This window comes from Lutra lutra, chromosome 4 (genome assembly GCF_902655055.1).
Source record: "Lutra lutra chromosome 4, mLutLut1.2, whole genome shotgun sequence".
Classification (NCBI taxonomy): Eukaryota; Metazoa; Chordata; class Mammalia; order Carnivora; family Mustelidae; genus Lutra; species Lutra lutra.
Genome location: NC_062281.1, coordinates 162,996,317 through 163,006,384, shown reverse-complemented (window position 1 = coordinate 163,006,384; position 10,068 = coordinate 162,996,317). Strand labels below are relative to the sequence as shown.

General features: G+C 48.0%; 1 protein-coding gene across 4 annotated transcripts in view; it reads left to right on the top strand.

Moving 5' to 3' along the window:
- Window positions 1-805: 805 nt before the first annotated feature.
- The window catches only part of RNF220 (ring finger protein 220), a 221,603-nt gene continuing 212,340 nt past the window's right edge, over window positions 806-10,068 (top strand). Inside the window, exon 1 of one of the 4 annotated variants that reach the window (XM_047725672.1) lies at window positions 806-1,542. In XM_047725672.1, coding sequence (XP_047581628.1) covers window positions 918-1,542 — 625 coding nt within the window. In that variant the 5' untranslated portion in view covers window positions 806-917. The remainder of the gene's footprint in view (window positions 1,543-10,068) is intronic. The other 3 variants (XM_047725673.1, XM_047725674.1, XM_047725675.1) reach the window with 3 other exon arrangements.

The window sequence follows — 10,068 nt, the reverse complement described above, 5'->3', positions numbered from 1 at the left end:
CCGATCCGTTCTTTGCTGCCCCTGGAAGACAGCCGCTTCTAGAGAACGTATGCCAAAGGCACCCATTATGGTGTTAAATATTGTCAGAGATGCCAGGCATTTTACTGATGAAGGTTTTGTTCCTTCTCAGGAAAGAGAAAACCTGTATGATTAGAGAGGGGTGTGCATCAAAAATAATATTGCACTTCTTTCTGGAAACAGCTTTAAATGATACATGAAGATATGTGTTGATGTATGTGCCAATGTGTGTGATTTATCCACACGTACAATTCGTACCGACTAGCATGTACAGATGGTCTAGATGTGCTTGATTTAGGAATTTTTCAGCACCGGGGCATTGTCAGGGGAGATGAAGAGAGAATGTGTTTGTGGGGGTCACCTAGGTAGAACCTCGCCTCTGTTTGAACATCAGGCCTGCCATGAGCGGTGTTTGCGGGTAGAAACCCTTTAAAATATAGACCCCACCTAATCTACTGGATGTCTTGGCCTTCCAAAGCTCATTTGCTCAGGGAATATTGTATTTGGAGGTTTTATGATTTTTTTTTCCTTTGCTGGGCTCAGGCGCATTTCACCCGGAACGTGTAGGGACCAAAGTCAGCTACGCGTACATCACAGTAAGTTGTCTATTGATTTTCCTGAATGAATATGGTCTGATGCTGACTGGCTCCTAAAGCCTCTGGTGTCTCTTGCCCGAGCATCTGTAAGCCAGAAGGATGGTGTTTCGATCACTTGGGGTTTCCCTTTTTTTCCTCCCCCTGACCTTCCTCCCCCCTCTTTTCTTCTCTTTGCTGTTTCTGCAGGTCTTAGAAGGGGATGATTCCCCAGTAATATTCCCTGCCCTGATCCAAGGTGCCACTCGGCCTCCTTCCCAGGGAAGACTGCTTCTCGTGTGACACCAGCCATAGAAAGAGACTCCGATGGACTTACACCGGGCAGCCTTCAAGATGGAGAACTCATCCTACCTCCCCAACCCACTGGCATCCCCAGCACTGATGGTCCTGGCGTCCACGGCTGAGGCCAGCCGCGATGCTTCCATCCCTTGTCAGCAGCCACGACCCTTTGGTGTACCTGTCTCAGTAGACAAGGACGTGCATATTCCCTTCACCAACGGTTCCTACACCTTTGCCTCTATGTACCATCGGCAAGGTGGGGTGCCCGGCACTTTTGCCAATCGTGATTTTCCCCCTTCTTTACTGCACCTCCACCCTCAGTTTGCTCCCCCAAATCTAGATTGCACCCCAATCAGTATGCTGAATCATAGTGGAGTGGGGGCTTTCCGTCCCTTCGCTTCCACTGAGGACCGTGAGAGTTACCAGTCAGCCTTTACGCCGGCCAAGCGACTTAAGAACTGCCATGACACAGAGTCTCCCCACTTGCGCTTCTCAGATGCAGATGGCAAGGAATATGACTTTGGGACACAGCTGCCATCTAGCTCCCCCGGTTCACTTAAGGTTGATGATACTGGGAAGAAGATTTTTGCTGTCTCTGGCCTCATTTCGGATCGGGAAGCCTCTTCTAGCCCAGAGGATCGGAATGACAGATGTAAGTACTTTGGTGCAAGCCTTCCCTATCCCCAGCAAGCCCTGCCTCACAGTAATGTTCAACAGGTCGGTGGCAGTTTTCATGCTCCTAGGAGTAGGGAGGGCCGGCTCCTTCCCACTCAGTGGCTGCGGAGTGCTAACATTTACTTGTCTAATGTCGATGAGAATTGACAGTTCCGGGAGGACATGTTTTCCTGATGGTAGCCAGAGGCAAGTTGGTCTCCAAGCTGCCTCTCCCCAGGGCATGATTGACTTATTCTCTGGGGACTCACTCTGGAATGAAGAGGGGTGCCATATGTATACAGAAGCAAATGTCATTTTATTAGAAAGCGTAGGTTCCTAGGATATTTGGGGGGCCCGAAGAAACTTGCCCATCCCTCCTCTCTTTGCTATCCTCATTATATTTCTCTGATCTTGACATTATTTTTTAGCTTTTCCATTGTATCACATCCAGTGGACTCCACGTGATTTTATTTTCCCAACTCTCAGCCCTTGTCCACATCAGGCTATTTTTCAGAGACGGACAAAGGTGTCGTCAATCACCATAAAGCATTTCAAACAGCTGTGTTTTCCTTGCGATCACAAGGCTAGAAAGCCAACTTCTCTTGGGATTTAACAGGTTTGCTGGATGCTTATCCTGGGGCTCACTTTTAGGACTAGACATGGTTGACCTGTGTGACTATTCCATATTTGATGTTCACAACTATTATTAATTTCTGCTTATGGAACAGCTTTCTTGTGTTCTCCCAGTGCCTCGTTGAGCTTTGGTGACCTTGCTAATAGTTGGAACCAAGCCTTTATTTGGAACTTGTAGACCAGGAGGGCTGAACCCTGCAATTCTCCTCTAATAGAATCAGAGAATAATTGTGTTCTGACGCTTTTGGGCTGTGGGTAGGCAGAGCAGTTTTCCTCAAGCCTAGTGAGAATTTATGAACTGAGGGCGTTTTTCCACTCAACCCTTTGTTCTAAGATTTGCTTCATTTTATTTTCTTAAGAAAACTACATCTGAGGTTTGCTTTCCCCTCTTTCTTTTTTTTTTTTGTGCTTCTGTCCTCTCCATAACCAACACGAATACCATTTTTTTTCTCTTCTCTTTATGATGCCGAGGAGAGTAATAGAGACATTGCAGCTCTCTCCCCTGTCGGCACTGCTTCCTCAGGCTGTCTCCTTGAATTAGGTACTGTGTTAACTTTCCTGCGCTAAAAGGCATCTGCCTAAACCCAGCGTACCTTTTCAATAAAAGTCATCATAAAATCAACCTGCCTTGTAAATCCATCGCTCTTTGGTTTTGAAATATGTTGCAAGTGTGTCTTTTATGTCAGCGTCTGTAAGCCCGAGACCTCCCCACTTCAGGGAGAAGCTGCTAGCACAAGTGCCCATGTGTTCTCTCACTTCGCTTGGGCCCCTCTTCCGTTGTCTCTCTCCTTTTGGACAGCTGATGCATGCATTACCATCCTGCTTTCCCAGTATACCTGCAGGACACGCTGGCGTCTTGTGGGTCTGTTGTGTTTTACTTCAGTGCAGTTTTCATTTGTCAGTGGGCAAGCCATCAAGGCGAGCTGTCATCTGACCTCTGGCTAAGCTGGCCTGGGTGATTCTGCGCCCCTTTTTGCTCCAAATACAAGTCAAAGATGAAATCCTCTCAAACCTAACATGCCGTCAAGTAACATCTGGAGATCAAGATTCCTTTCTTCTCTCCCAGCAGATCTGGCTGGTCTCCGTTTTTCTCTCTTTTTAGTCCAAACCTGTGTCAGACCCCCAGAGCAGGAGGAAGCTTGTTAGTCAAGTCAGAACTCATAGATGTGGCTATCCATTCCCCTCCGAGTGTCAAAGCCATAACTCTTCTGTTTGCCTGGTTTGCATTGTGTGGTGGTGCCATTCCCCATGGAGATGGCTCCCTCACACAGGAATACGCCTGGGTGGAGAAAAATTAAATGAGTCTATCTCCCAAAGTGAAATGGAATTCTGACCTTGAAATTAATGAGATTCTGATCAGAAGGGTGGGGAAACTTCTTTATTTCAAATTGTAGTGCTGCAGAAATGGGAACCCTTTCCCCTTTTATTTGCTTAAAATATTCTTTCTTTCAAGAGTACTTTGTCTTCTCTTTTTTCTCTTACACAAACATAAAACCTATAGGGGTGTCTATGAGCGTAGGATGTTTGCGCACCCACAGTATTACCTAGAGTTGCGTTAGTGACTAATCTTTAACAAGAAACAAAGGTGCCAAGTGAAGAGGAGCCTCTTAGCCTGTGATAGCCCTAGGTCTGGGTTCCTTCCTCCTTTTCTTTCCTTAGGGGGCAGAGCAGCCTTCGCAGGGTTGTACTGGGGAGCGTTTGTGCTTTTGGTTTTGAGTTTTTGGAAGGCGGGAGAAACATTTTTCTGTAGGGAAGGGTTGAAGAGGCACCGTGACAAAGTCGGCAGCGGCTCTCTTGGCTCCTGTCATATGCCGACGTGTGTCGGAATATTTATGGTCTGTTTTATGTAAATACATATTTAAGGGCCGTTAGAAGGCCTGATTATTCCCACTAGATGCCTTTCAGGTCCTCCCTACAGAACCGTTTTGAAATAAGTAATATTTCTCAGATAATCGAGTGACAGTGTACAAGACTACTTCTGAAGGGAGAGCTTAAGGGGCAGCTGGGGCAGTGAGGGGAGATGGGGAGGCCAGAAGAGAGAGGATAGAAAGTGTTCAAAAGAGCAAAGTAATAGGATGCAGTGACTTTTGGTCAGATTGCCAAAATTAACCAGGTATATTCTAGTTTTTTATTCTTTAAATTTAGAGTTAATTTCTGATGTGGTGGACTTATTCTTCAGTTCTCTTCTTATAAATAAATTTTTCTCATAAAATGTTAAAAAAAAGTCTTAATTAAATACAACAGTAAAACTTCCAAATAGGCACTTAGCTTTAGGGTTTTTTTTCAGGGGTGGGAGCTGAGCATGGGTGTGTGTGTGTGTGTGTCCTTAGAGTACAAGTTTTATGACTGAGTTTTAGGTCAATGAAAAATCAGTTTTACTATGGAAACACTGACAGTTTTTACTGTCGCAGCCACCCCCCTGCTCACACACTGCATCCATATGCAGATATGTCCACATGTGAGCGCATTTGAAAGAGGGGCCTGCAGACATGGTGTAATGCACACGTGTTCTTTCCTTAAATCTGGGTGCCGATAGGCAGGCTTTCTTTTGCGATTAAATATGCATTTTTGTAGACCTAAATTGTAGCTATTTGGGTAAAGTGTTGTCTCTCCTAGTAGATGATTTCCGGTTTGCTTCCCTGTTCACCTACCTGGTATCACAGGTGATTCGTGAGTTAGGTGTTGGGTTCTATGGAAAAAAGAAGCCTTGACTCGGCAGGACTGACTTATTTGCCCTGGAGAAAGGGAGAAGTGTTTTGTGAGAAGCCGTTCATGGAGGATGCGTAATTCCCCAGGAAGGGAACTGAGGTAACTCCTGTTTATTGTCACTCCCTGAACCAGTCTCCAAGGCTTCTTGTCCAGGGAAATGATGCTAAAATTTATGGACCAATTACGAATAGTCCACGTGTGTCTTACATATGAAGTGTCTTCAGATATGTTTCCCAGGGCTTTTAAAATAAACATTTCCTCATTAAGGAAACTTTACAACAAGAGGGAAGCTAAGTATTGTCCGCTGCCTTGTGCTAGAATCTATACATTTATTAGCCCCTTGGCGCCCTGGCTCTTACCATGTGCATTTCCTTGTTGTGCTCTGTTGGCCACCCCTGTGCCCAGATTCCTGCCTGGGTGATGCAGGTGTTTTTGTGTTTTGGGGTGGTGGGGTGGGGGGAACCAGCCTGCCAGTCATTCTACTCCGTCAGCCCAAATTGGAGTTGGCTAGTATGCAGGCTCACCAGAGGGCTGAGAGGAACCAGAACTGTCCCAGTTGGAGCAATGACTGGCCCAGGCTTCTGATTCACCTCAGGGACAGGCACTGGGCATTGACCCTGCAATGGCCCTGTTTCCTTGGCCCTTCCCTGTGTCAGGCAGATTCACAGGTAGGCAGGAAACCGGGTGGCTTACAGCAGTTCCTGGATGTTCAATTTTGCTCTCATCTTTGATGTAGTTGAAAAGTCTTTCTTGAGCCCTGAATAGGAGATGGTATTTGTACCCGGAGAATGTGTCATGTATCATCGAAGACCCTGTGTCTTAACAGATCAGCTGAGCCCACATACGCCCAAGGACAGTCTGGAATGAGGAGTCCTGGCTACATCATGAGGGTGGTATTAAGGGGGATTCTTCCCAAGGGCCCTGGGACTGGAGTGGCCAGGGATCCTAACCTGGGGTTTTAGGAGAATTGCTCTCACTGGGGAAGATGTCTGGGATAGTTGTCAGGTCCCCAGGCTCAACTTCTGGATTGTAGCTGGAGCAGATGACTGAAGTGGAAGGGCCAGCAGATCGCCAGGGGAGATGGGTCAGATGGCTCCTTCCATACCCACTGCCCACACCTAGCCCAGTTATCCCTCAGCTGCTCCCGGATTTCTCCCGCAGCCCCTTTTCTCCTCTCTCCGGGGGTGGAGGGCAAGAACTCCTGTAATGTGTGGTTGTTTCTGGTTGTTCGCTCCCAGCACAGTCATGGAGACTCCTTTTCATGCTGCCGGGTTTAATTGTCTTGTTGGGATAAAGAAATGTTTGCACAGCTAAAGTGGGGCCGGGCTGGACGGGAGCAGTCCCTGATGGCTGCAGAGCCATCTGGCCTGTCTTGGCTTGGCTCAGCGCGCCGCTCGCCCGCCGCCCGCCCGGCGGCTGGGCTCGCTCCCGCTCTCGCTCTCTTCCCCCGTCCTCGCTCCACGCCGCGCCGCTCTGGTCGGCGGCTGCCTCCTCGCGCGGCCGGAATGCCTAATCACCATGGTGAGAAAACGGACACCGCAGCCGTCCTCCCTCCTCGCCTCGCGCCCTCCCTCCCATCAATTGTCATGCAGAAGTGATCCGGGCTGCCGTTTCCTCGCGGCCGCCAGCCAGCCCCTCGCCGCTCCCGGCAGAAGGGTGGCTGGTAATTGATCGTTTGGGGGAGGGGGCGCGGAGAGACGCGAGGCCCGGCCAGGGGAAGGAAGGACCACAGAGCGGGCACCGTTGGCTTCCTTGGAAAGGACCCCCCTTGGAAAGGACTCCCCAGCCTCCGCCACCGAGATGGCTTTCAAGTGGTTTCAGAAATGTTGGCGACCTCGCCGTCGCTCGGCCGGACTCGGAGGCTGCGGGAGAACTCCGGGCGCTGCCCCAGGGCCGGGCGAGAACCGCGCCAACGCCGCCGCCGACGCCGCCGCCGTCTGCGGCCGGGACCCGCGGGCCGGCCTGGTCCCCCGCCCCGCCCCACCCCGCCCTCCACGTCCCGCGGCCCCAGGTCGCACTAGGAACCGAGCCCTGGGTCGGTTTCCTGTGCTGTCGTCTCAGCCGCAGAGGGAGTGTGGGGACGGGGGTGAGGACAAGGGAGTGAGTGTGACCCCCCGGGGGGGCACGCCCACGCGGGGGGTCGGGCTGATGGGGGACGGGGTGGGAGGTGCAGGTGAGCGCGTGGCTGTCTGAGGAGGCGAGGGGACCCAGCGCGGGCGGCCAGCGCGCGGCAAGGGGGTGGGGGGGGGGGCGAGGGGAGGGAGGAGGGCGTGGGGGAGGGCGCGGGGGCGCGTCCAGGAGGACGGACGTGTGTACACGCGCATCTGGTGCTAGCATTTCCCTCGGCAGCCGAGGACTTTGAGGTTTCTCCTGTAGATTCGAAATGTTTCCCCGTCTCGATTTTTAAATTTGTAAAACGCTCCGGGGAATGTTTCCCAAGTCCTGGGGTTCGTGAATCCGCAGGATGGCTGGTTTTCGGGCGAGGCGAGTCTCGGTCGCCTCGGACAGTCTGAGGCTCTCAGCCAGCACAGCGGGGCTTGTTAAAGTCCGGGCAATTTCTGGAACTCTTCCCACGGGAAGTTTTCCGGGGCTGCCTTCCGGTCAGCGGCCCCAGGTTGATTATTTGGTGGCCCTTTTTTGTTTGAAAACAAAAAACACACATTGTATCCTAATAACAAAAGTTGCTCTCCCTCCCCATCCCCTTTCCTCATTAGGCAGAAGAGGAAACTGAAAAAATAGAATTATATTTTTATATTAGTTTTTCTTATTTTTAACCCTTGTTAGCTACATCCATCTGGTTAATAAATATTAGCACACATTGAAACGTATTATTTGTAAATACTTGGCAGCTGGACTGACAATACATTTAATAGAGTTATATATTCATAATGGTTTTTCATATTTTTTTTAAGATTTTATTTATTTATTTGACAGAGAGAGATCACAAGCAGGCAGAGAGAGAGGAGGAAGCAGGCTCCCCGCTGAGCAGAGAGCCCGATGCGGGGCTCAATCCCAGGACCCTGAGATCATGACCTGAGCCGAAGGCAGCGGCTTAACCCACTGAGCCACCAGGCGCCCCAGTTTTTCATATTTTTAAGTCTTATTAACCACGTCCGTCTGGTCAATAAATATCAACGTCCATGTTGGAATGTACTCTTTATAAATACTTGGGATTTGGAGTGATGATACATTTTAAGTGTAAAACCCACACAATTGTAACACCAAAATTACAGTAATCTTTGGATTTGACTATTCTCTTCCAACAGTTTAACAGCATTTCCCAGTGCCATTCCCCCCCCCCCCAACGACAGATGAACTGCAGACTTGAGGATAACTTATTGCCGTATAGCAGCTAAAATGCCTTCACGTTTAAAAAATACCATTTAAATTATGACGTTTGTGGCTGAATAGAACCTGCAAGTCTGTGCTGTGGGTGGGAATTTGTAAATATCTCTTTCTTTGGGCAAGGAGGAGAATTTTCTGCAAAAGAACTTTCACCTACTTAGTCTCTCTCTTAGGCCTTTTCCAGGAAAAGATCCTGATTTGGGACTATGGGTTTAGGCCTGGAGAAATGATGGGCTGTGGTATGAATTAGTAAACCTGGCAGATGCTGAGTAAACAGGAGAAATTCATTCCCTTCTATTTTTTACCCAGTGGATTAGGTTTTTCTATACTCTTAAGCACAGTTTAGTTTTAGTACTAAAAAAATTTTGGGGGGACACCGGTGCCAATCACATCGAAGGGTTCAGTGTTAGTTGAGTATTGAATAAATTAACGGTGGTGATTATAACCTAATTTTCCTCCCAAGTTTTCGTCTGTTTGCCACTCTGGCATTGCACTGAGTAATATCTATTAGACTATTCTATCCCAAAGGTGTAGAGGTTGGAGGGAAGAAAAGAAGAATTTATTTACACCTTGAGGTTTAATAATGACAAAAGTAGGTAGGGAGTTTTTCAAGAGATATGTGAAATTGCCTTTCTCAGCTATAGACGTATTGATTATTTGGGGGTACCAAAAGAATCTTTCCTAGCTTAAAAAATAATTCAAAATTTGCTTTTCTCACCTAACACTCTAGGAACCTAAGATCAGAGGCTATCTCCTTCCCAAATGTTTTCTCACAGCATTACGTCCCCTATCATGGCGTCCACAAATGCTGATCTGCTTTTGATGTGTATTTTTAAAAAAACAAGTTCCTACCCAGGTCCTGGGTGAAGCTGGAAACAGTCAAGTGATGTGGAGGTTTTGTGGACACACATAACCATCTGGCAGTTCAGACATTTGACCGTCAATCTTCCCTGTGGAATGTGTTCTGATTGAAGATGACCTAGAGGAAATGAAAGTTGTGTTTTTTGGGGGAAGACATGGTGCTGCATCCAGCATATTCTGTTCAGCAGATGCGGAGCTGCAGGAAAGTCTAGAGCTGTATGTGTAAGGAAGGGACCTTTTGGTACAGTCTCATGAGAAATCAAGCCCAGTAAGCCTGAGTGGGACTCACCAGATGAGGGTTGTCTTTTTCCACTGAAATTCATTTGCAGGCTGAGACTTATGGCTTTGCATCCATCTTAGAGCAGCAGACAGTGCGAAAGCTGTAGGGAGGGGGCAAGGGCCAGTCCTGGACAGATCTATGCTTTATTTTCAGGTGTATGACTCCCCTTTAGGTGCCAGCTAATCCTAGAGTGCTCTCATTTGGTCTTTGCTTTTTGGAGTGTGACTTACACCAAGTCAGAGTGGCCTAGCAGAATAAATACCTGTGAGAGGAATAAATGTTGCATTTACCCTTTTGGAGCCTCAACTTGAAAATATTTTAGATCAAAGGTGGGAAGACAGTCTAACACAGTAGTTAGGAGTTCAGCCTCTGGAGTAAGATCCTGACCCTCTAACTTACTTACTCAGTGATCCTAGGCAAATTACCTGACCTTTCTGGGCCTCGGTATTCTCACCTGTAAAATGGGAATTACACAACTTAAAGAGCTGTTGTGAAGGACTGAATGAGATTAAATACACAGCTAATGCTTGGAACAGTACCTCAGACATACTAAGCATTCAATACCTAATGACTTATTCCAAGGATAATCTGGTGGTATAATCTTCATGGTTAGAAGCACTGATGTAGCCAAACACAGGGTCATTAACAACTGGCATGTATGTAGGATCCTTTCATACATTCGTGCCTTATGGCAAT